Genomic DNA, 25,757 nt, shown 5'->3' with positions numbered 1-25,757 from the left:
GCAAGATGGGAGGCCACCAGCGGGCCCAAGAAGGCCGCAGGGGAGCCACTGTCAGAGCCTTCCTGCTGCTTGCTGCCTGCGGCCTGGTGACGGCACCAGCGCCTTTTCCCTCCGCTGTGTTAAAAAGAAAAAAAACAGCCCCCACGTGGAGTCCCTCATGCCAGGCCCCCACCCTGACTTATCTTTCCTTCTGCTGATAACCTTGCCCACCTCTTTCTGTCTAGAAGTCCCCCCAGGTGGGCAAGCCTGGCGGTATTAGGCGGGATGCTGCCCGGTTCAGGAGTCACTTAATAAAGCCAAGTAGGTCGTTAAGTCTCTGGATTTTTAAAACAGGCCTATAGGGCTCGAATGGCTGCCAGGGACCGTGGGCACACGCAGGGCAGGCTCCGGGGAGGCCCTGCAGCGCCAGGAAGACGCGCCGGGCCTTTCCCAGGCACATAGGTCTCTGTGTGACCCGCAGTGCTGGCCTCAGTTCTCTCACTCGTTAAAGGGGGTGAAGGACGCCACCTGTCACAGCAATTTGGTAAAAACAAACAAACAAACAAACAAACAAACAAACAAAAAAACACCTGGATGAACTCCCGGCTGGCCTTTCCTGTCATTTTAAGGTTTAGCCCTGTGGCACGCAGAGCCCCTCGCTGGGCTGAGCAGGTGCAGCGGAGCCCTGGGCAGACAGCAGCGGCTCTCCGCTCCGGTGTGCTGTCCCTGGGATCCTGTCCCTCTGATGCCGACTGGCCCCATCTGCCTTTTTGCTTTCCTGTGACAACTATTGGGATAAGCAGCCCCAGGCTGCTCTTGGCGCATTCACAGCACACAAGGTGAGCTGCTCCCAAGGTCACCACGCGCCTGCAGCAGCGAACCAAATGCTGTCTAATCAAAGGGGGAAGCTGGGGCGAGTGAAGGCAGGGGCTCAGGGGCTCAGCCAGAGAGGGCAGGAGACAGAAATGTGATCGTGCGGAGAATGCTTTTGAAAAGTGTCTCCTAAAAGATTCATTCTGGGCACAGGGCACTCAGCACACAATCAGCCTTCCTCTTCTCGCCACTGATTCTGCTCAAAGCCTGGGAGAGACGTGGCCTTACCCATGACACAGATACTCTGTCCCTCTCTCAGAGAAGCTGAGAAATCAAAATCCTTCCCTTGACCAAAGGATTTGTTCTGCAAAATGACTCAAAGCAGATCAAATGGGCAGCCCCAATTTTGTGCCTGATTAAATACAAGATTTGCCCAATGCCAATTCTGAACCTGTGTCATCTGATAAAACTCGTATTTTGAGCGGTGAGCTATTTCTTAATTGCACACTTAAATCCGCCTAGATGCACTGCTGGCTTCTGAAGAATGGATGGAGATTCATTAGGGACCTGTGTCTGGAAGATGCTAAGTCTGTCATTGCTCCCTCTGGGAGGGCGGCAGGAGGCACAGATCACCTTGCCCAGAAGGGACCTCAAGACTGCGTCAAATTTACATCTGATGAGAAGTGGTTGGCACGGATAAGACTGGTCATCCAGGAGTGGGCAGGAGGAGAGTGGCCTGAACTGTTTCTTTTTTGTTTTGTTTTGAGATTTATTTATTTATACATGCAAGAGCTGGAGTACAGGCCAGAGGTGCAGGAGGGTGAGAGGATTCACCAGAGACAGAATGGGGAGCAGAACAAGCAGACTAACGAAATACACTGCTGAGGGGAGCAGCGGGCGAGACAGGAGAGGTCTGCCGCACCATGTGGGTTTCTCTCTGTCCGGCTGGGGACTCGAACTCGTGCTGCAGTGACTGGTGAGAACTTGATAGCACTGTCTTTAATCCCTGCACCCCTAGTGAGGCCCTGGCCTGACCTGTTATAATCAATATCCTGTGGTTACCACTGACCACGGCTTCATGGGCTCATTCCAACTGATACGAAAGGTTTGGCATTAATTTTCAACAGCAAGGCAGGGACTACAACCTTAGAAGCTCTCCTAGTTTTTATAATAAACTTTGTGGCTGGCAGTCGAGGGCCAAGGCTCTCGCTGAAGACACCAGTATCCACTGATTTCTTAGGATCCGCAACGGCAGGCACCTGCCTCCCCCCCATACCCGTGGGTCTACCTCGGTCGCTGGCTTTTTGCTTATACCATAGAGCAAATGCGTCTGCGTCCTCCCTCATCCCACCTTACCCCACCCCGGCGCCAGCCCTTACACTCCTGGGTGACACTGGTCTCTCTGCACCCACTTGCGACCCCAGCACTTGCCTGTCATTGTACTTACGGAGGCTTCTTAAGTCATGCATAAAATTTTAAGATCTTCTCCCTCCCCAAAGGTAAACTCTTCCCACTGCCCTCTGAGATAATGTAGAACATAGTCCACCTCCTGATCGCGGTCTGCACCCGCCGTTCTCTTCTGACCTCATCACTCTCCCCTCCCGCTGCTGACAGGGGCTTGGGGAGCTCAGACCTGTCAAGTTTCTCCACTTCAGTTTTTGCTGGTACTTTTTCTCCGCCCGGAAGACCCTACCTGGCTGCCTCCTCCTCCTCCGAGAGGCCTGAGCTAGCTGTCCTCTCCTGGGAGACGCCTCCTCCGAGGGCTAGTTCTCAGCTGAGCCTCCCTGTTTTTCTCCACTTTTGCACTCTTTCTTCTTGGCACCTTGATCAATTGGAAGTTACAGATTCACGTGTGTGTATATTCGCTCACTGTCTCTGTCCCTGTTGCAGGCACTCAATAAATATGTATGGAAGGAAGGAGCGATGGAGGGAGGCCGTGTTCCTGGGGGATGCGGCAGCCTTAATGGGACTTAATCTGTGTCCGAATGGCGCCGATGCTGCCCCTGCTGGGACAGGATGCTTACCTGGTACCTGGTGTGCTTAGTGAAAGTGTTATTTGCTGTCAGGTTTTCAGAATTCCTCATGCCAGCCTGGTAGCGAGTCTTCTGGAAAAAAAAATGCATACATGCATAATACATGGTACATTATACCGTCATGTGAGCTCGGTATACATGTGTAAACATGTCACGCATGCAGCACCCACACATGAGCTGTCCCTAAAGAGAGGGCCCTCGCACGTGCTTGCTGGTGCTCAGGTACCTAAAATGCTGTTCCCAGGGACCTTCCGGAGGACGCGGAGGCTTACGCAGTATTGTGTGTTCAGCCTTGTTTGGGAAGCATTGAGTTGAAGTAACACTGCATTTTCTCCCCCAGGGCGCCTCGGAAGTTTAGTTTTGCTTATTTGTGTGTTTAAATATTTTTGTTAGAAATTTTATAGTCAATATTTAATGTATTTTTCATTAACGTATGGTATTCATTTTTATCCTGCTATGTGCATTTTCTTCTTAATATGATGACATTTTTGTGTGAATGAACATGGAGAAGCTCCAGGAGGGCAGCTAATAGGCAGGGCAGCTTTCTTCCCAGCATCGTTCTGCAGACGCTCGCTGGGAGGAGCTATTCCACGTGAGACTGGTAGGGAGCACTCCTTACTGGGGGCAGCTGAGCCTCAGCTGAAAGGCACAGACGCAGCGACTCCTGGCCTCTGTGGGGTCAGGGGCGCACTTCTGAGTCAAGCACGCGAGGTTCCCTCCTCCCCCTCCTGCTGCCTTCTCCAGTCCCCGGGCCCCGTGCAGGGCACCTACCCTGAACTTGGAATTCAGCATGCCCATTTCAAGGTCATTTTCACAGCTTTTGGCCTTAGATTTGCAGAGTTTTATGAGGCACATCTTGATTCTCATTATGAGATAATAAAATGATTTAGGACTTGGCACTAGATTAAAAGGGGCAGGTAGAGTTCTTCCTTCATCGAAATAAGACAGCCAGAGCTTGGCGCGGGCAAACTTCCACTCCACGTCGGCGTCTTCCTGTGGGACAAGGGAAACAACCACACGCCATCAGAGCCACGATGTCGCAGGCGAGCCGGGTCTGGGGCGGGGGGACTGCAGTCTACACAGCCTGAGCCTCCTCGCTACCGAGGCTGCAGCAGCACCAGACGGGGGGTTTGCTCCCACGAAAGCCACACGCCGTCAGCCCCTGTCCAGCTCTCCATCTTAGCGCCCGTCGCTGAAAACCTCACTATCATCGGCCTCCCTCAGGTATTTTCACTAACATTCTTTACTCGCCACCTACCAAAGGACTTCTCTCTCTGCCACTTCATCATGCTGCCCCTGACATTTCCAGCTCTGCCACCTGACGTGCCGGGCCCCGCGGCGCCAGGGCCTCAGCTTCCAGAGCAGTGCCGCCCCAGAGAAACAGCGCAGCCTCCCGGGCGCGCCACCCGGCCAGCCGAGGTTTTCTCGGAGCCGCTTTGTAAGAGTAGGACGGAATGGCTGTCCATTCTAATGCCGTGTTTCCGTGACTCCACCCGTCCAAAATGTTCCCATTATAGAAATGACCAGGGAGAGAGCTGATGGATCGTTTCCCACGGGGTCTTTGGGATCCAGTTTGCCTTTTGTGCTTGGAGCACAGCTCAGTTGGGACGAGGCCTTTTCGTGTATTTAGCAGGCACGTGGCGCCTATGGGTGGCTACTAGGTTGGCCAACACAGTATTTCTCACTAGAGAGTCTATTTCTTATTGGTCAGTGCTGCCAGGGAGGATGTTAAGAGACTCTGCATAACTCCCTGGCTGCAGTTAGCAGGATGCGGACCGGCCATTCTTTCTTCCCTAGGGGGGTAGGTTGAAACCCCAGATCTGTTACTTCTGACTTGAGGTCAACACCAGAAAGCTGAATTGCCCCCACCCCCGAGAGACTCAGTTGTTTGTGTTTTTTTTTTTTTTTTTTTTTTTTAACTAGGCAGACTCTTCGGCCTCTGTCCTAGGGGGGTGGTTTGAAACCAGGAAAGAGGCATAGAATTTGGAATCAGACAGAACTGGGCGCACATCCCTTACTAGTTGTGCAGGAGTGGGAGAGCTCACTGCCCCCGGCTATGGGCCTGAAGCTGACTCTGAGCATGTGCTCCTGGAGCCGGGTTGGGGCGGGGGCTGAAGGGGGTGGGGGGACAGGCAATTACTGCACGCCGAAGGAGCGCTGAACCCAGCCAGGGCCCACACGGGGCTGCCGGGACTTGTCACGAGCAGATAGTCCTCACCAGCAGCCTGACCATTTTGTTTGCTTTTGCTGAGACCCCATCAGCTCCTGACTTGGCCTGTGGGGACATCTTGTTGGGTTGCAGACTGGAAGCTTTGTGACGACAGGGCTCGCTCCTGATCACCGCTGTACACTAGAGAGGTGTGACGGGGACCCCTGAGAGCAGGGTAGCTCACCTGGAGTCTGCCTGGGCTCAAGTCCTGCCCCTGTTCTTATTAACTGTGTAACCATGGCAGGTGACTTGGCTGCTCTGGGCCTTAGTTTCCTCACCTGTGAAGTGAAGATCATTCCTACCTCACAGGCTAGGAGAATGAAAGGAGTAAATGCATGAAGCGTTGGGCACTTAGCAAACACCCCACACTTATTACCTCCAGTTTGACACACTTATTACCTCCATAGCTTGACAGTGCCTAGTATTCAATGTTTAGTCATTCAGCAGACACTTACAGAGCTCCTACTGTGTGCCTGGCTGTGCTGACAAGCTGTGCAGACAAGCCACACATTCATTCCCACTATTTAGAATACTATTTTTGGGGGGCTGGGAGAGGGGTGTTATGGGCCAAGTGTCTCCTAAAGCCAATGATACGAGTGTGCTAGTCAATCATCAGGGACCAGCTGTGCTAAGAGCTGTGGCACTGGGTGCTAGGCCTTGCCGCGGTCAGGGCTCAGGGTTCACTGCCCCTGTGGCGGGCGTCTGAGCTCAGATCCCAAAAAGTTCACAATCAGGTCACAGGTAGGGCGGTGGTGCAAAAGGGGTAGGCGTTAAATAGTGGGAGACACAGAGAGAAGTGTAAATAATTCTTTTGAGAGAGCTGGCAGGAGAGAAAGAGGTTGAGAACTAGAAAGTGAGATCAAGGGAGGATTTTTTGTAGTTCTTTTTTTTTTTTTTTTTTTTTAAGATCAAGAGACTTATTTAAATGTGACAGGGAGGATTAGCGCAAGGAGGGTGAAGATTTGACAGAGGGGGTGATAGGGTGATAGCAGTGCTGCTCCTGAGGCGGTGGGAGGGGCAGGTGGGAGAGGCACCTCCTGCATTGGGTGGGGATGATGGTGGAGGGTGGGGTGGCGAGCGAAGGGGCTGTGGGGCCTTGGATTTGGACTAGATGAGGGCCCAGCACCCTCCCCTGCAGTTGAAAATTCACTTATAATTTTTGATGCCCCCCCAAACTGCGTTCACCGGAAGCCCACCAGTAACAAAAACAGGAGATAAACACTTATTTTTGTGTTAAGGGTGTGATGTACTGTATTGTTTCAATAAAGTAAGCAGAGAAAAGGCAACGTTATCAAGAATATCATAAGGAAAATATGTGTAGAGGATGGGCTGGACTGTATTTATCTACACCACATACTAAGGTCATCTGTTTACAAGCAAATCCACTTATAAGTGGATTGAAGCTCAAACCCCCATTGTTGCAGGCTCAGCGCTACTCTGTCATGTTTCAGTGTGGCGATGAATGCCGGCACTTTCCAGAAGGAGGTGCCCAGGCTGCAGGGTGGACATGGGGTGGGCTGCGATGTGTGCTCCCCACCTGCTGGACCTGCGCCTTGGTGGGAGGCTGGATGTCACAGGCTTGCCCCCAAACCAGTGGACCTCTCTCATGCTACTCCACAGCTTCCCACGCCAGTTCACTTGTGAGCACTGGGCCACCATCTGGGGGGAGTGGACAGAGACCTACAGGTTGTCCAGGCACCGTCTGGTTTCTTTTAGACGTGGGGAAAGTGAGCCCCAGAAGGGCAGGGAAGACTGGTCCGCAGTAGCCCATTCACACAGACCAAATATGCAAGACACTTTTTAAAAATATGTCCATAAACACAGTCCTGCATTTCTGGAGGTGGAGGGGGTGGCGGGCAGGGGCCATGGCCGGTGAGCTCTTTTTCTAGCACAGTCTATGTTCTTGTGGCGCCAAAGATACCACACTATTTCACCTCATCCTGCCTTGGCACACACGTGGTTCCCACTATTTAAAATACTACCTTTGGGGGGTGGGGGATAGGGGTGTTTGGACCAAGTGTACCCTAAAATTCCTATGTCGAAGCTCTAACCCCTCGGTTCCTTAGAATGTGACAGTGTTGGGAAATAGGGTGTTAAGAGAGCTAAAGACTAAATGAGTTCAGACGGTGGGGCCCTAATCCAGTAGGGGTGGTGGTGGGAGAGGGGCGTTCCCAGGGGCTGGACGCAGGCAGGGAAGGCCAGGTGAGGACACAGCCGAGGAGAAGGTAGTGGGGAGGAGACAAGACAGCAGGCCCTTAGTGGAGTCGATTCTGCTAAACCCACATCACGAAACCCAGGCTTAGTTACAGGTTTGGCTTTCTCAGAAGCAGAGTCTGAGTAGTTAGGGAATCTGCCTGGAGACCCCTGCCACCTCCTGAAGCACAGTAACCGCGCCATAACCAACCCCATTTTTTTTTTTTTTTTCGGGCAGGTGTAACTTCCTTGTTACCGCTCTCTTTGGCCTACAAAAGTCTGATTTGTACAGCTCCTTGGAGATCCTTTTTATCAGCTTAATTGTATGCTGCCCAATTCAAATTGATTTTTATTCAAATCAGCTTAACATTTTTAATAACCTCGGCTTAGCTTTTAATAGTGGCCATCTGCGAGCCAGGGAGAGAGGTCTCAGGAGATACTAGTCCTGGCCACACCTTGATCTTGAACTTCCAGCCTCCAGCAAGGTGAGCAGATACATTTCTATTGTTCAAGTCCCCAGCTCCATGGTATTTGTTATGGCAAATAGCAGACTGGTATTCAGATGCCTTTTTTTTTTTTTTCCCTGTATGAGGAATATACAAATAATTGTTTCTTATGAAAGATTTAAGTGCAGCGCTCTACCAAGGGAATGTAATAATAACCCCCTTTCAGATCTCTCTGCTTTTACACCCTCCCCTGAGGCTACTGGAAGTTGAGGGTGAGGTACCTTTGCTCTAATTTTTTCCCGTTTCATGTAAACATTTGTGTTATGCAAATGAGACTTGCCTATGTGTGCATTTGTACAACTTGCATTTTTTTTCATTTACTGCTAACATGGGAATGTTCATATGCCAGCATAAAAAAAGTCTTTCTCATTTTAATATGGTATGCTAAGTCTATACTCGATCACATTTTATTTAAACATTCCCACATGGATGGAGCATTTCCAAGTTTTTCCTTTCATGCTTATTTATGTAAAATTGTATGTTCTTCATGGATCTAGTCGCAGAAAAGGAATTATTGACTGAAAAGGTCAATGCATCTTATTTTGTTTTGGTTTGAGTTTATTTATCTTTATAATAGGGAAAACGATGAGAAAGCTTAAAAAACATAAAGAGGTATAAAGGGGCATTCACCATGCCCTCTTCCTGGGGTTCCCGCATCTCAACAGGCACCCCTGCTGTGTGTTTCTTCTGTAATTTTTTTTCATTTTCAAATGCTTATACAACCCAAAATGAATGTGTCTTCCCTTTTCTTCCTCTACACAAAAGAGCGAGTACTATCTGCAGGGCCTGTAACTTGACTTCCCCACCTGCGCTGTGCGTGGGCGCTGTCTGCACCTCCATGCCCAGTGAGCCTCTCATCCTGCTGTACAGCTGCTCAGTGTCCCCCCGCTCAGGCGTGTCGTAATCTATTTAACCAGAGTCCTATTAATGCTCGTTTAGTTTGTTTTTAATCTCTCGCTGTTCCAAATGAGACTGCAATCAATAGCTTATGGCTTGTGCATTTTGGATTTTGATAAATTGCCTCCTGAAATATTCTCTCAACTCCCCTATCTGTCCAGCAAAGTGACATTAATCTTTGAATGGCCTTCAAGTGTCCCCTCTGGGCACCCACGGTCCTGCCCCTGCTGGCCTTCTCCGGGTGCGCTGGCCCCTGGGCACCATGATGTGATTCATGGATTGGGTTTTTTCACTGGACTGAATTTTTGAGGGCAGGGACTGTGTCTTGGGCATCCCTGCATCGCCAGTGCCTAGCACAGGCTTGCCACATGGTAGGTACCGAACAAGTGAGAAGCAGAAGGGAATGTAGGTTGGAAGATATGCTCTGGTTTGCCCTGGGCCCTCTGCAGGCTGCGCTGGAGTCATGTGTCCCAGGGGAAAGTTTCCTGACCCCGAGCTCTCTGCCCTCGACGCGTCACTTTGTGTGTGGTGCCTGCTGTGTCATGGGGCAGGCTGAGTGGAGGTGCTTCTGAATCAGTCCCGGAAGATACCTTCACATCTAATGACAGGTGGCTTGGAACATTATCACCCTTGTTGGTGAAAACAGCAAAGTCCATTAAGCCAAGGGGGCAGCATTGTGAGGGGCGGGCCTTACCTCGATTTCCTGGTAGGAGTTGTTGATCATGGCTATGAGCATGTTGAGCAGCACGACCACCATGGTGACATTGTAGACGCCGTAGAGGACGTAGCCGATGTTCTCGATGAACTTGTGGTCGTACTTCAGCACCACCGAGATCACTTCAGACAAGCCAAAGATGGACCAGAATAACGTTTTGAAACTCTCTTCGACCCTACAAGGAAACAGACCAGCCCTTTAAGGGAATTGCATCACACGAGGCCCCAGTGTCTCCGATCCCCCTGCGGCATGGTGGGGTGTTTGGTGGCACCTGTGTTCCAGAATAATGAGATATTCTCATTTCTAGAAAGACTTTGAAACAACATAATATCTGAATGAAAGTAGTACGGAGCAAGCACCTTCTTTCCCATTCTGTCCATCTGCTGGGACTCCTGGTGGCAACATCCTTTTTACCTTGCTGTAATGAAACATGAAAACGGAACACCAGGGCACATGTTTGTTTTCGTATGTGGTTAGCTCAGAAGGCACACTCGTCCTGCAGTGCAGGCTCTCAAGTGTCTCCCCTCAACTGCCCAGCCCCACGTGAAGCAGGGGAGGCTGGGTCCCCGGGCGGTGCTGGCTTGGTGGTGCCTGGCACTTGCACTTAAGCCTCAAGGCCCCTCTGTCTTAGTGCCTCTGTTTTACACATGGAAACTCTGGCACTTGGAGGCTTGTGTGCTTTTGTCCAGGGGCACCAAGCAAGAAAGTGGGGTGCAAACCCAGGTATGACAGAAGTTTTCAAACTCATGTACTTATTTTTTTTATTTTTTAATTTAAATTTTATTTTTATATTCCCCATACAATTACAACCCCCTTATTTTGACCCCCATCCCTCCTTTCCCCGCCCCCCACCCCCCATAGAGTGTCTCTGGTTCATAGTTGTTTGTTGATTTTGATATTTTCTTTCTTATAGTTATTCTTTTTCCTGGTCCCTTATTCAAGTTTTCTAGATTCCTGCTATGAGAGAGACCATCCGGTATTTTTCTTTTTCTTTCTGGCTTATTTTGCTGAGCATGATCCCTTCCAGCTCCATCCATGTTGCTGCAAATTGCATGTGTTTATCTTTTTTGAATGCTGCAAACTCAAATACTTATAATGACTATGTTTTACCCTCCCTCTGGTTCTGGGCTGAGACCAGGTACGTGGTGACGTCACCCAGACAGGAGCTGCATGATCAAGAATGAGCAAGGGGGGCCTCCCCGGTGGCGCAGCGGTTGCGCGCTGGGTTGCGAGGCTGCCCGCGGCCTCTGCGGCGCCGGTTCGATCCCCAGTTGCTCCCCGGCCTCCGGGGGAGGGTCCCACATGGCGCGCAGACCTCTCCTGCCGCCCGCTCCCCTCAGCAGTGTACTTCGGTCCTTCTGCCTGCTCTGCTCCCCGCTCTGGCTCTGGTGAATTCTCTCACCCTCCTGTGCTTCTGACTGTACCCAGTGCTTGTATAAATAAATAAATAAATCTTTAAAAAAAAAAAAAGAATGAGCACGGGTTGTCTGGTGAGTCCAGATTGTTCAAGTCACTGAAACTGCCCAGAACTGCCCTGCAGTGCACTCAGGGTGGACACTGCACATGCTTTCAGGGTAATGCAGGGAAGTTCAGGGGTCCTGCTCTGTGATGCTTTTGAGGCTTCAAAGTTACCAAGAAACACTGGCTTAAGGATGAGCCCCGAGCACATGTTCTAGTCAATACTCTGTAACTATGACGATGTCAGGGTTTCAATGTGGAATCCAACCAGAAATCTGGACTTGCGCCGGTGATTTAGAACACGCAGGTGTGGCCGACGCCACGTGAATGGCTCCGTGCATCTCTGAGTTTGCATCCAGCTTTTGAAACCATTATGAGAAAGCACTTTCTTTTTCCTCTTTAACATTTCAGATTTTTAACACTCACCCACAAACAGCCAGGATTAGCTAGATCTCAGGGAAAAAGTCAGCATTCCTTAAGGATTGGTATTTATTTGACACGATGTACAAGAATACTAGTACTTGTCACTTTAGCTACGAATCCAGCACCGACTGACTCGCATGAATTTGCAGCTCCTCTGCTTGTGGGTGTGTGTTTGTGCGTCTCGCCAGCTGCTTGGCTCATCCCTATGCATCGCCGGGTCTGACAGCTGAAATCGAAGTGGGTTTTTGTTGTCAGTGTTTGTTTTTGGCTTCTTTTAAACCTGTGAGTTTGGACTATTTAATTCATTTTAGTTGTATTGAGAAGGAATTTTGTTGGGGGTTTGGAAGTAATGACCGAGTATCGTCTTTATCTTGGGGCTCCAGCTCCTGATGCTATTCCCAGAAAAGGGAAAATTGTTTTTCTCACGCGAGGTGCAGCTTCCATTGTGTGTGATAAAGACGCATTCGATGGTGGGACGGTTCAGGGTGGGCACTGTCTGCCGGTAGGGAGTACTCCTTCCCCAGTGGAAGGGAACAGTGACAGAATCCAAAACATTGCATGAGCCCCAAATTCAAAACTGGAACGAGACAGCAGGCCATGCTCTCTCTGACAGTTGTTCCCTCCTTGCCAGATCAGGACACATCTTGAGGACACGCTATCTGGGCAAACAACTACTGGTCCAGGATTATGCGCTTAAGCACAAACAACCCAAGAAATGGATAAGGTGAGTAGCCTAGAGACGTTTTACAGATTTTCATCTTCTCTTTCTTACCTTGGAAAACCCCAGGAACCTTTTGCTGACACAAATGAAGCAGGCAATTATAGAACACAGCCAGGAAAATCCTTTGGAATTTTGATTAGGGAAAATGGCCTAGATTCAGCATGTATTTTTTTTTTTTCTCATTTGTTTCTTGCTATGAGTTTACTAAGCTTGGATGTATCCTTGGTGCCTTCATTTAGGTCTTCTATGTCAGTAATCTGAAGAAGGCAGAGCCGATTTATAAAACAGTCTGTGTTCCAGTTAAAGAATACTTACACAGAATAAACCTCTGCCTTTCTAGCCCCCCTCCACCTCTCCACCTAGGCTCAGATGCTGAAATGTTTGATTTGCTGTCTGGCTTCCAGGCAATCTCCGATACCTCACACCTGCTTCATTTCTATTCTGTAGCTTAAGGATTAGTCTCTGGACTTGAATTTGGCCATGAGCTCCAGGAGAATCTAATTATAAGAGCCCAGATTCACTGGAATTGCCAAAGCCAGAGGCAATGGCACCTCACTGGGAAGGAAAGGGCCTCAGCAAACTATGTGTTTTTGGCAATCTCTTTTAAGCTCTTCATATAAGATGCTATATTCTATACTAGTCAGCACCCCCTCCTCTTAATATGGGGCACAGGGAGTCATGGTAACAAAGGTCTCCCTTACAGAAAAGCTAAAATCATGCAGAATGGCTAGATTCACCCCTGGGTGTCCAGAGTCTTTCATTTGTACCCACCCCTCTTGACACAAACATTTAGTGAACTAACTGGACAGATGAATTTAGCTGTCGCTGCTGTTTCTCAGAGGGGACAGGTAGAGTAAGTTTGGCCAGTTAGCTTTGCTGAGTGGAAAGCAACACAATATTTCATCCCAAGCTCAATGCATACAACTAAATAATTACAACTGAATTCTGAATGGAATTGAAGTGTTTGACTATATGATCAAAAACTAGAATCAAATGTTGGCATATACATAGTCTTGGGTCCGGGCGAGGTTTCAGAAACTACTAAGGGAAAGACAGATTTGCCCACATAAAATTCTACTTGCGTACATCAAAAACATAATACGTCAAAATTCAAGGCAAAAAACTGAGGAAAGATTTTGTGTTTGCAACACATATGAAAGACAACAGATGATGTCTTTCTTACATAAAGAGCTTTTACAAATCAATATAAAAATGACAAACATTAGGAAAGAGAAAAAGTGAGGAAAAGGCTGCCATGAAAACTTGCTGCTTTTTATGGTGACAAGAACACCATCAATAACTGGATATGCCACACGAGTGGCATCTTCTGGTTTATGTAGCAGGAAGTAAATAAAACTTGTCCTCATGGCTCTACGTGTGTTCCCTTGAGCTTGGAAACTGACAACAATGTATTTCCAGAGAGAAGGCTGACCTTGGGCAGGAGTCAGTAACATATTACAAATCCCAAGAGCTGGAGCACTGGAGCCCCACTGTTTCCTGAGGGTGCGCCGCCCTCTGCCACGTGTTCACCAGACACAGTGCTTAGCTGCTCTGGCACCCAGCGCGTGGGGCAGAACCCTCCCCCCACCCATCACCTTGGAGGTCCGGGGCTGTCTTTCAAGAAGACAGAGTCTTGCAGCATTTAGTTGATCCTCACCATGCAGCCACATGTCTCCCTAAGAACCCCACTGCCAAGGAGCCCATCTTAAGGCTAAGTTTGAGGCCAATGGCGCCACCTCCTGCTCCCACCCAGCCTGGCTAGCTGTGGCCAGCCAGATTTCTTCAGCTGCACCCTTCGCGGGAAGCTGTGCAGAGATGGCTGGAGAAGTAACAAGCACAGGACCTGCCTCAGCTTGAGCCCCAGCCCACTGGGTACCGAGTGTGCCCTAGGGCACGTCACCAAAGCTGTTTGCATCTTAGTTTACTTATCCATCAAATGGGGATGATGGTACCTTGTTATGAAGTTGCTGTGACTATTACATGAGCAACTCGGGTAGGGTTATATAGCGAGAGCACAATAACTGGTAGTCACTCATTTTAGTCACATCTTCGCTTCCCAGTTATTCACTGAAGTCTGACTGTGTGCCGGGGACTCCATCACATGAGGCAGACACTGGGGCTCAGAACATACTTCTCTCCTTGGGGCTGCCCCCATCTAAGGCAAGCTGTCCAGGGGGAGAGGACTCCGTGTGAGTTCGCTCCACCTGCCTCCCCCAGGAGGCGTGCAGCCCACCCGCTCCTCAGGCGCTCCCTCCCAGGCCTGAATGGAGTTAATAATTCAGCTGCTTATTGGCGTTTTTGAACAGGCCTCATTTTCCTTCCTATCGGCAATGATTGTCTCAAACCCTTGATTTCATGCAAATCTTCTCTCCAATTTCTCCAACCCAGGCTGTCTTAATATTTGACTCTTGGCTTGCAGTGGAAGGGACTGGAGATTTGTCAATAGGCCTTCCTGGCATAAGAAGTGTTCCTAATGAAGTAAGCAGGGAACACGCCCTGAGTGCTGTTGAATAGACTGTGATTCACCTCCTGGCTGGGCGGGGCTGTGTGTGGGAAGGCTGGTGCTGATTTGCCACGCAGGGAGCAGGGACGAGGTAATCAGTTTCTACCAGGTCTGTCTCGCCTGGATAATAGGGCTTTAATAACAGGTTGCCTGAAGAGGCAGTGTGGATGGGACTGGAGAACAAACTGATCAACAGGCCGGGGTTTGGGGTGATTGTTATGAAAATTGCTGCTTCTTCACAATGCCATGCTGCCATCCTCCATGTCGTGGAAACTCCACCCCCTCAACAGCTAAGTTCTGTTCCCTGCCCAAATCTGAACATAGCAGGCTGAAATTAAGCAGGAGGATGAGCTCCTGAAAGGCTGTTGCTCAAGATCAGAAGACAATAGCTGTCTGCTTGGCTCTGCCCGAGCAGAAACAGTAGCCACCTGAGCCAGGGGAAGGCACTGGGAACACAGAAGCACCCCACGGGTGAGCTGTTTCCCTGGTGCCCAGGCCTCAAGATCAAAAGCAGGTGGACCCGGCTTGAGGAAAGTGGGGGGAGAGCTGTGTGCCAGGGAGGGCCTGAACCTCATGCTGCCACGCCCTGCCAGGCTGTGTCCTCTGAATGGCCTCTTCATTGTCTGGGTTCTCAGTGGGGAGTTTGATTTAGACAGTTCAGAGGTAGAGGAGTCAGGCCATAGCACCAGTGCCCAGGAGCTGGGGTGCACGCAGGTTTATTTAGACCAAGGGTCAAGCTTCCCCCTATAGCCTGCTTGCTCCTTCAGGGCAGAGCTGAGCGTGTCTTCACCCTGGAAACTGAACCACAGAACCTGATACACTGAAGGCGCATGATGAGTTCAATGTCTGTTGAATGAATGAATGAATGAATGAATGAATCCATCCCTCCCTCTTCCCCTCCCTCTCTGATGTGCATTTTGACTTTCCAGGGCCCTGACACCCATGTGAACGCTGGGCTCTGGGGAGGCGTCAGTGCCCAGGTTCTGACTAGCAGTCTTGGGCCGAGTAGTAGCCTTTCTGTGCCCCCTTTTTTCTAGCTGTAAAATGAGAAAAACAACCATGTCTACTTAGTAGGATTGTTGTGAAGACTGAATGAGTTAACAGAACGTCTGTGAAGTGCATCAAATGCTGCCTGGCACATAACAAAGGTGCGATAAATGTGGCTGATTTTGCTATTTGTGTGGAATGTTTTTTCTTAACTGCAGTAGGCTCCAGTATCAGGCAGAAAGACTGCACCCTGCAATCAATTCTCAGAATTCGACTTCAACTCTGCAGGGGTAGGACTGGCGGAAGCGGCTATCCTTTCCTGGAATCGCCAGCGACCTGCTCTTCTCCCCATCATTCTGCCCCAGCTTCCTCTCCAGCTCTGTCCAGGGCTTCCCAATGTCCAAACCCCGAGAACAGGCAAGCTGCCGCTGCCTCTCATCCACTCTAACCCCTCCACCCTCAACACCCCTTCTGCACCTCTCAGGCCGGGCCTGCGTCCTCTCTCCTGGGGTTTCTGGCTGCAGCCTCTTCGTGGATCTAGCTTCATTTGCTTTGGAGTTGCCTTTCTTTTACACCTTTTCCCCCTTCGTAACCATGCCCTAATTGCTGTCACTTCGGGATTAGCATCTGTCTTCTGCCCGGGCTGCAAGTCCCACCAGTGGTGGTGCTCTGGCTGTGGGCTCGTCTCAGAATCCCCGCGGGTTCCAGGTTCTCCCTGCCACGCGCTGCTGCCACACACGCATGGCTCCCCGAAGCAGATCTCTGACCGTGCTCCTCCTGTCTGTGAAGAGGGCCTCCCTAGAGATTCTGACACCCCACCAGGACATACAAAGGCCTTCACGATCTGGGTCCTACTGGATTCTCTGATTTGATCTGCTGCCATTTCCCCAAACTATTGCCTACTTAATTTTTTTTGAGCACAAAAGTTTGTTCTTACATGTACAGTAGGCCCCAAGACAATGCTTCGTTTGAACTCTAAGTGGCCGCAGATGTTAGGGCATGGCGTCCAGATGTTTTGGCAGGAATGGAAGTAAGGCTCACCATTCCCTCAGGTGTAAGCAACAGCTTTCTTTCTGCCCAATTTCTTCATTTTACCTCTGGCCAGGGAATCCTTGCTAGGGTTCTGTTCTGCTCCGAGAGTTCCTTCCATCCCCCGGGTTCTGTGCCTGCTTCAGTGCCTTGTCTTTCTCCTCCACCTCCCTAGCCTGCTTCTTGGGCTCTTCACGGGCTGCTTCTTGTTCCCATGGAGGCTGATCGTGGTGCCTGCTGCGCCTTCCCCAGTCCTGCCTCCTGGAGTTGCTTTCACTTCGATTTTTTTTTTTTTGGTTAAGAACTTTCCATGGTTTCATTGTATGATAAGGCATTGAAACATCACTAATCAATATTTGGGTAGGGAGGAAGCTGCTTTGCTCTTGACTTGAAAACGCCACAACAAAAGTGCCCAGCTCCTTTATGCCCACACAGGGTGGTGCCCGCCTACCATCCTCCGAGGCCCTCTGCTTAGGGTCGCCCGCTCCATGCTCCGCCAGGCAGAGTTCAGTGTTTCCTCCTCACCCCGCTGCCCACGTACCCTTTGACCACATGGGGTAACAGCTGTAGTTTCGTTTTTTGAATCCCACACTAGTTTGTGAGTTCCTCGGAGATGGGAGGGCTGTGCTCGTCTGTATCGCCAGGGCCAAACGCAGTTCGACCTGGAGTAGCGGCCCCACGGTGTTGGCCAAACGAATGAGCACGCTTTAAGACAGACGCTCACTTCATCCGGGGGACAGCAGAGGCTGCCTTTCAGAGCTGAGACAGGTAGACTCATCAGGTTCTCAGTGGGAATCAAAATCCAAGTGTAGTACGGTGTTCTTCGGAATTTAGTGCCATAGGAAAGTCACCCAACTTTTCACGAGACTCGGCCTCCACTGTGGAGCACAGTGTGGGAGTTGGCGGGGTGGGGGGTTCCCACTCTGGGGACTTTCAGCTCAGGAGGTGAGGGCGGGGCTTAGAGTCATACAAATCTGGGTCCAGATCCTCTTTTTGGATGTGTGATCTCTGGCGAGTTCAGTATCTCTGCGCCTCAGCTTCCTGGTGGGGTGTTCCTCTCGAATACCTTTCATCTCGAATAATTAAATGAGAGCGCAGATCATGTGTTCATCAGGGGTCCTGGGGTGCATGGGGTACCTGAGGGCAGCATCTTGAGGAGCTTCTCCCTCAGCCCAGTGCCCCTCCAGATTCACGTCAGGGAGGAGCTGGCTTGTCTGTGTCCCCACCAAGCTGAGCACAGCTGAGTCCGTATCTCCCACCCCTGGTGGGCACAGGACTGTGTTTAGAGAGTGGAAATTTTCCATAACTGTCATGGAAAACAGAAGCTTCTAATTTTGCCTAGCACTGCTAAAGTTCCTTCCATTAAAATGATTCCTGGGGAGACAAAATAAGCTTAGGAGAGGTATTATTTTTGATTTGAAAAGTCTCAACTCAGCTAAGCTCTGAAGCTGCCTCCACCGCAGGCTGTGGATAGAAAGGGCAGGTGGGGGTGGTCTTTGGAGAGTCAGGCCCACATACTCTAGTCCCATTAAGTGGGGGGGTGGGGTGGGGCATGTTCACCCACAGGGAAGACCAGCACCCATGTGGAGTGGTGTTCGAGGGCCCTTCACGTCTGCATGAGAGTCACCCCGTTGTCCCCAGCCACACCCGCTCCCCTCTGGGGTTGGCCCCGTCAGAGGACCAGGAGGGGCGTCCAGGGACGCCTCCTTCCCCAGCTGTATTTCATCGGTGAACCAAGGACCTCCCATCTCTTCTAACTCTGTCACCGGATTACTGGGACCCCAGGGTTTCCACACAGCCTCTAAGCAGCAAGTCTTTGCTTGCGGAATATGTGCATTCCAGCCAAGTCAGCTTCAAAACTCAGCTCCAAAAAGCAAACCCTACCGTTGAAATCAAAGCTGTTTCCAATAAGAACAAAATTCCTAACAGTCGGAATGGAGAACTTAAAGGCTCTCTTACACAAAGAGCATTCTCAGGCGATTTCTCTCCACTCCCTCGCCACCATCTTGGGATTCTATGATTTTGTACCCAGACAGCATAAGCATTGTCTGAGCACCCGTCCGCCTCCCCTTTGGTCATCTGCAGTTTCTAATGGAAGCGTCTTGAAGATAATGAGCTCCAGCAGGTGCACTATCTGTCATGCCCAGACAGGCCCCGCTCACCAGCCAGTGACCCGCACACTCTCTCAGCCCCTCCCTTTGGGCCAGGATCTGACACAGAAGCGGCAGGGAAGATCACCAGACCTTCCAGAGAACCTCGCCTCTGTGGTGGCAGGAGGCCGACAGTCGGGAAGTGCTCATGGGCTCTGACTCCAGAGCTCACACCTGGACCTGGTTACCTGTTCTGTCCTGTGCTTAGGAACAGGACAGCCCCATGCCCGCCCCGCCCCGCTGCACGGGCCAGAGATGCACCCCACGAGCCTGGCCTCCATCTCCCATCTCAGTGACGACGGGGCTGGATCAGATCGGCTTTCCTCCCTGTGTGGTCCTGAGACCGCCTGTGCAGAATCCCCTTGTTAATGCAGATCTCTCTGCCTTGTCTGGAACTGGTGTGAATAGGACCCCCTCTGGGGGTCCGGCCTGTGAAGACCCAAGCTCAGCCATCTCCCCAGATGGTTCTGGTAAGGTCTGAGAACCCCTGTTCTCAATGGACTGTTCATACTGTGTGTTTATTTACACCTCGGGGGGGGGGGGGGAATAGTGCAATCTGTTTTCTTCTCACCCCCGCATTGGGAGGAAGGGAGTGGGAGTTTTGGGGGGCAGAGAGGAACCAGACCACACGGGGGATGTGGGCAGGGCTAGACTTAGGGCTGGGGTCTGCAGTTGGTACCGAAACCCAGAAGGCCCTACTCCTCCTGTTTGGGGCAGCGCTTTAACTATGTGTCCTTCAGTGGGGCTGGCTTTGCGGGATGCGCGCAGAAGGTGAGCAGGGCTCTTGGATCCTCGAGAGCTGACTTTCATGGAGCCCGAACATCCTTGCGTGTGGCAGAGGTGGGGCTGGGTGGGGTTTAGGGAGGGGAAGGGAGATGGCTGTGCATTCCAGCCCCAATTTCCCTTCTGTCGGACTGAGTCTCCTGATCCAATCAAGATGATGAGAGGAACCTTCTGCCCCCCACCCCAAAACTCCCACTCCCTTCCTCCCAATGTGGGGGTGAGAAGAAAACAGATTGCACTATTTCCCCCCAAGGTTAAATAAACACATGGTATGGATAGTCCATTGAGAACAGGGGTTCTCACACCTCACCAGGAGAAAATTCCAGAAGCCCCCTTGTGGGTGGGCCAAGGGGAAGACACTCAGGTGGACCAGGCGGCCAGGCCTGGGCTGCTCTGAAGCCCGTCCTCACGTGGTAGTGGTCACTCAGCTTCATCACTGCTCTGCTGTTCTGTAGAATACTCTGGGTCCCCTAAAGCAGGCATCTAATTTAGCCTAAGGTAGCTTTCGCTTATCAAAGGAGACCTGGGGGGTGGGGAGGGAGCAGGACACGCTCTAGAGAGCAGTCAAAAGGTAAAAGATGACATTATAAAAATCCATTCTTTCCTCTCCACTTCACTGCTCTATTGACTATTTTCCTGTTCAGTCAAATCCTATCACAGCTGCAACTCCCATTTTAGGAACTGCCAAGACGGTAAGTGTCCTGTCCTGTCTTGACTGTCCTGTGCTTGCTGCTGCCAGAGCGCTCCTTCCCTTCCCATCCCGGAGGGCCTGGGTCAGTCTGCTCCTAAGTCCTCACCTTTTTCGTTTTCTAGTGTGCTGTGGCGCCGACCTAAGGAATGGGGGCCGGGGTACAGATTCCTGTGAGGAGGAGGCAGAGGGATGGCACACAACTCCCAGGGCAGCAGAGCCGGCCAGAAACCCCCGCCAGGTCTCAGGGCGGCGCGCCCCACTGCTGTGGCCTGCTGGCTGCCCTGTTCTCGTTCACGCAGCACGCGGAGCGGAATGTGTGCGAGGCCATGCTGGACATGCGGGCGGCGCCGGGGCCTGACCGCAGAGGGTTAACAGCCTGTGCTTATCGACTGACATCTCAACGACTGTTCAATAACAACGCGCCTCACGCTGACTGGATACATTTAGCTTTGCTCCTGGCAGATCGAGCGCAAATTTGCTTTTGGGGGATTAGAGCTTATTTCCTTCCTTCAACAGTTAATCACTGAGGGCTGCAGTGATTGCAAGTCCAACCGATTCATTACTGTATTTGGCCTGATACAGCGCACATTGTGCCTAGAAAGGGTCCTAAAGAGCCAGAGTTTCTTGTGGCTCATCCATCCCGTCCTGCTTACTCGCCATGCCTGTGATCATCACTGCCTTCCTTGGAGGGCTTATTGTATGCCACACACTGTATCCAGCCCACTTTCTTCCATTGAATCCTTAAGACATCCCTGGGAAGTTGGCCATCTTAGTACTCTCATTTTGGAGTTGGGAGGTTGAGGCCCAGGCACCTGAGCACTGTCCCAGGCCACACAGCCAGTGAGAGAGCTTGGGTGGAGGCGCTGTCTGACGGGCTCTGGGTGCTGTGGGCTGGCTCACTGCAGGGACCGGGCCAGGGCCGGGGAACACCTGCTCTCTGTGGACACAAACCACTTCTCTGCCTCAGACTCACTGCTGTGACTGTGGGTCTGTGGTTTTGTAGCATCAGCCCCACCTTCTAGATAGTCCCCCTTTGGCAGAGCAGCACAGTCTGTGATTCTGAGCTGAGGGGCACGGGCTTCCTTGCCCTTAGTCTGCATTCTTGGACACAAGTGTCTCCCTGTGATGAGACAAGTTTACTCCCCAGAAGAAGGGTAAAGTGAAACCCTGCTGTATGGGGTGGGGGCGGGGGTCAGGGACCCTGCGTGAAGGAGCCTTAGCCATTTTCACCATCTAGAAAGCAAATCCAGGCCATTCAGGGGTGCTTGGGACAGGAGGTTCTTAGCCCAGCAGGTTCCTACTTCTGCACTTTGGGTGGAGACCTGACTGTCCTTTCCTTAAGATTCAGGGCAGGAGCTTGACAAAAGCAGGGAGACATTCTGGGGCTGGGTGGGAGGCAGGGCCTAGACTGGAAAAACTGCTGAGCTTCAGGCATTTTCCATAACGAGCAGTGTTCCTGCACTATGAGCAAGATGGTAAGCCACTTCCGTCTTACAGGTGAGGGCACAAACTTGGATAAATCAGGTAACTTGGTTTAAAGTCATCAGGCAGTACATGTCTGGGCCTGGATGGACCCAGGGGAGCCAGGTTCTCCCACTAGGTCGTTGCTGGCGCTGCTGCTGCCCCTGCAGGAGACCGAGTTGCTCTGGGTCTTCAAGGATGCGGGTTAGCGACACCACCTCCCTGGGTGCTATTGTCTTGCTCTGCCTGCAGCAACTACTTCTGAACCCTGATGTCACTAGGCCTGAGGGTGCTCCTTGCTGTCCTCTTCGGGGCCTCCCTGTTGCTGCTGTGGTGAGTGAAGTTTCAGGACTTGCTGGGTGTTCAGATGCAGGCATGGCCTGCCCAGCCCAACACGGAGAGCTGCTGACCCGCAGCCTGGCCTGCCCTGCCACGCGCAGAGGGCTGCCCAGGGCAGCCCTGCTAGCACAGGTGAGTCAGTGTCCTGTGGGGTGACTGGACTAGTGACAGGCAACAGATGGGAAAGATCCACCTGATAAATTCTCTATTTCTCATCTCGGTGTGATTTTCTGAGATGTGTTTCTGTACACTCTTCCAGAGAGGGCACGAGCGGGCTGTGTGTTCTGCTAGGTGATGGCCAGGTCGGCAACCTGTGTTGGCTTGCCCTCCTCCCACATGCCACCTGCCTCCTTCCTTGTCTTATTTCACATGCACTGTGCTGTGCAACCACCCCAGGCCGGGTAGGTTCATCATTGACTCGGGTAGATGAAAAGAGAATTTTGGAGCCTTCATTATCTCTAACATGCTGCTAACGCTGAATCAGGGGACCAGGGACACAGGCAGACCAGGCAGGGAGGCAGCAACTGAGCCCCCAGCCTCATAGTGTCACCATGAATGCCAGCACTGAGGACCCTTTTTAGCTCTCGCTCCTCAGCCCAGGTGTTAGCATTTATATATGAGCTGGGTTCTTGGGCCCTGGTGCCTGCAATTACAGGTGGGCATGCCTGTGCTCATGCTCCCGAGTGCCCACCACGACAACGTGGTGGGCAGTGAAACCTGGGAGGAAAACAAGGCTGTGGGTACTGGCTGTGGATGCTGGTGGGGGGAGGTGAAAAAGCCTGAGGACCCCATGTTTCTCACACACTGCGACTGCCTTGCTCCAGTGAAGTGCTGGCTGCAAGAGGCCTTTGTCTTCTGAGTCCCTTAGATTAAGAAAATAATAGCAGTAATGGTAACAGTAATTCCATATTGAGAGTGTCTGTGGCAGCTCTATCAGATCATGGAATCCTCACACCATCCCCAAGGAAGCAGGTACAGCCATCCTCATTTTAAAGGTGAGGAAACTAAGGTTCAGAGAAGTTAAGGAACACACTCATGGCCACACAGCTTGTAAGTGGCAAAGTGAGGATTCAACCTATCTCTTCTGTCCTTCCAAATCCAGAACCGGAACTCTTAATCGCCCTTGAGGAAGGTTGCATTTAACCTTTAGAAGTATCATGGGGACCCGAGTCTTTGAGTGGTGCCACCTTCAAGAGACTCTCAAGGATCCCTGGGAAGCCCAGAGAGACCCTCCGGAGAGGCCTGGGATACTCACGTTGTAAACGCTGGGTTGTACTTTGCACCTCGGTAGTAGGAGTACAGATTGAACATTCCAATCATGAAGGCCACAAATACCATGATGAAAATGACCATAAACTTGAAGATATCTTTCACGGTTCTCCCCAGGGATATCTGCAGAGGCCCAAAGCTCTCATTGGCTGGCAAGATGTACGCGATTCGAGAGAAGCTCAACACGACGGCTATCGCATAGAGTCCTTCCGATATGATCTGAGGGTCTGAAGGCCACCATTTGTCCCTGGCTGAAAGAAAACAATCCGGGTTACTCACTGGGTGGGTGTGGGAGACAGGATGTCTCTTGGAAGAGAAGCCAGTTAGGCATCTTTAGAGGGGTCTAACTTGATCGCTTGCCGTTGCTGCCTTTGTCATTAATCCTGATCCGAGGAAGGTGCATCCTCTTGGGATATGTCTGTCCATCTGTCTGGAGCACACATCCCTCACTTCCAGGTCAATTGCATTCCTAATCATCTTTCAAGGTTCTGCTTCTATGCCAACTCTTTCAGGAAGCCCTCTATGACCCCCGCAGGCTGGGGCAGATTTCCTGTTCCTCCCTCTGCTCCCACAGTGTCCTGTGCACCCCCCCCGCCCCCACCCCGGGCCTGGCATGTGCCATGCTGCTTGCTGTTGTGTCTTCCTTGCTACTTTTTTTTTTTTTAAAGATTGATTAATTTATGCATACAAGAACTGGGGTATAGGCCAGAAGTGTGGGGGGTGAGAGGATTCACCAGAGGCAGAGCGGGGAACAGAACAGGCAGATTGACTGAAATACACTGCTGAGGGGAGCAGCGGGCGAGACACGAGCGGTCTGCTGTGCCATGTGGTTATCTCCCTGGCCAGCCGGGAATCAAACCTGTGCTGCAGTGGCTGTGGATAGCTTCATAGGTTGTGTATCAATCCCTTGCGCCACCAGGGAGGCCCCTCTTACCAGCTATAGAGCCATGAGCAGGGGTGGCTCATTCACCAGGAGGTAGGGAAAGGAGCTTGGATTTGGGAGTCAGACAGACCAGAGATGGCCTTTCTACTCACTGGCTGGATGACTCTGAGCAAGTCAACTTGCTTTTTTGAGCCTAATTCCTTCATCTGTGAATCAGTAGTTATATCAACCTCACAGAGCTAAGGTGAGGATGATATGAAATCATATGTAAAGTACTTCACAAAGGGCCAGGCATGCAGTGGGTGCTGATACATGTCTGTCAAATGACTGAATGAACACCTTATGACAGGTTAATCTAGCCCCACATTAGAATAAATGAGCTCACACGGGACCCAGGAACCTGAAGGATCTTGTCTGAGACGAATGCTCCTGGGTTTTATTCCTCAGGCAGTGTGTGTCTAGGACAGTTGCTCCCTGATTCAGTCAATGTCCCCTAAATGATGACCACTTACTTAAATTTGCCACTATGGCCCTGTTCCAGGTGGTGAGAGTTCTTGGACCTGTCCTGGGGACATTCTGCGTGTGGTCACTGCCCTGGGGGTGTCCTGCAGCTCAGCAAACTGCAAAGTGTTCCTGTGGCATTTCTAAGAGTCCAAAGAGCAGCATCTGTCACCAATCAGCTGCCTGCTGTGGATCAGGATATAGGGTGAGTCTCAAGTGGGGCAATGCCTTCCTTCTGGAAAAGTGTATGTGTGTGTGTGTGTGTGTGGGTGTGGGGGGAGGTGTCTTCAATTTATATGAGTGGTAAGAGTATTACTGAGCTGCTAATATCCTGCGATGCTCCAGACCCACACATGAAAATTGCCCTGCTGAAAATCCAATAGCGTCCCTGTTGAGAAGTGCTAAGTGAGACTTAAATTGAGAAACATTGAGAAACCTAAATTAGCCCTTATACCTACATTAGCTGTAATTTTCACAACAGTCCTGTAGAGTAGATATTATTATTGTCATTTTAAAGATTGGATTTGGGGTATGGGGTCCTTTTCAGAGAGTCAGATAAATGTAGATAGCAAGGATATTACATAGCAATTCTTGGCACCCCAAGGGAGATAGAAGAGGAAGAATTTCAGTCTTTATTTTCAAAGCTAGACTCTGTTAAACAATTATAATAATAAAGAGCACGGAGAAACATTTAGTAAGAAAAGCCAGGCCTCCTATTTGCCACAAAGTTTCACATAGTACTTTCTAAATTACATTTGGAAATATAATAAAATTATAGACTCTATGTTCTCACCAAGGTTATAGCTCAGAAGTCTATAAAAAACAAATCAGAAAACAAATCATGTTTTCCCAATACAGCTGTTGTCTTCTGTGAATAAATAACACATTTGGATAATATGAAGTAGGACTTGGCTTCTCCAAACTAAGACCAAAAGGGGATTATTTTTCTTTCCCCTATAATTTAAACCTTAAATCTCAGCTGTAATAATTGAAGCCCCTCCTACCATCTGTTAAGATAAATGTAGCTGTCATCAGATGCTGGTGACCAGGTTAGAAATTTCAGTGAATAATATTCTACTTGGACAACTTTGTAAAAGTGTGATGGATGGAAAATAAAAAGGCACTGTGATGATTTAGATGAAGGGATTTTCTTCTTCTTGGAGCGCCTTCCATGTGAAAAAAGTCCTTATCACAACCTGAAAAATTAACATCTC

The 25,757-nt window shown here is 50.6% G+C and overlaps 1 protein-coding gene across 1 annotated transcript in view; it reads right to left on the bottom strand.

Moving 5' to 3' along the window:
* The window catches only part of TRPC7 (transient receptor potential cation channel subfamily C member 7), a 33,945-nt gene that overhangs the window by 5,558 nt on the left and 2,630 nt on the right, over positions 1-25,757 (bottom strand). Inside the window, exons 2-5 of the mRNA XM_037509259.2 lie at positions 23,146-23,410; positions 9,325-9,520; positions 3,597-3,818; positions 2,817-2,897 (exon numbers count right to left, since the gene is read on the bottom strand). Coding sequence (XP_037365156.2) covers positions 2,817-2,897; positions 3,597-3,818; positions 9,325-9,520; positions 23,146-23,410 — 764 coding nt within the window. The remainder of the gene's footprint in view (positions 1-2,816; positions 2,898-3,596; positions 3,819-9,324; positions 9,521-23,145; positions 23,411-25,757) is intronic.

The sequence above is a fragment of the Talpa occidentalis genome, unplaced genomic scaffold, assembly GCF_014898055.3.
Source record: "Talpa occidentalis isolate TD23 unplaced genomic scaffold, MPIMG_talOcc4v2.1 talOcc4.13, whole genome shotgun sequence".
Taxonomy (NCBI): Eukaryota; Metazoa; Chordata; class Mammalia; order Eulipotyphla; family Talpidae; genus Talpa; species Talpa occidentalis.
This window is presented reverse-complemented; position numbering and strand designations above follow the sequence as displayed.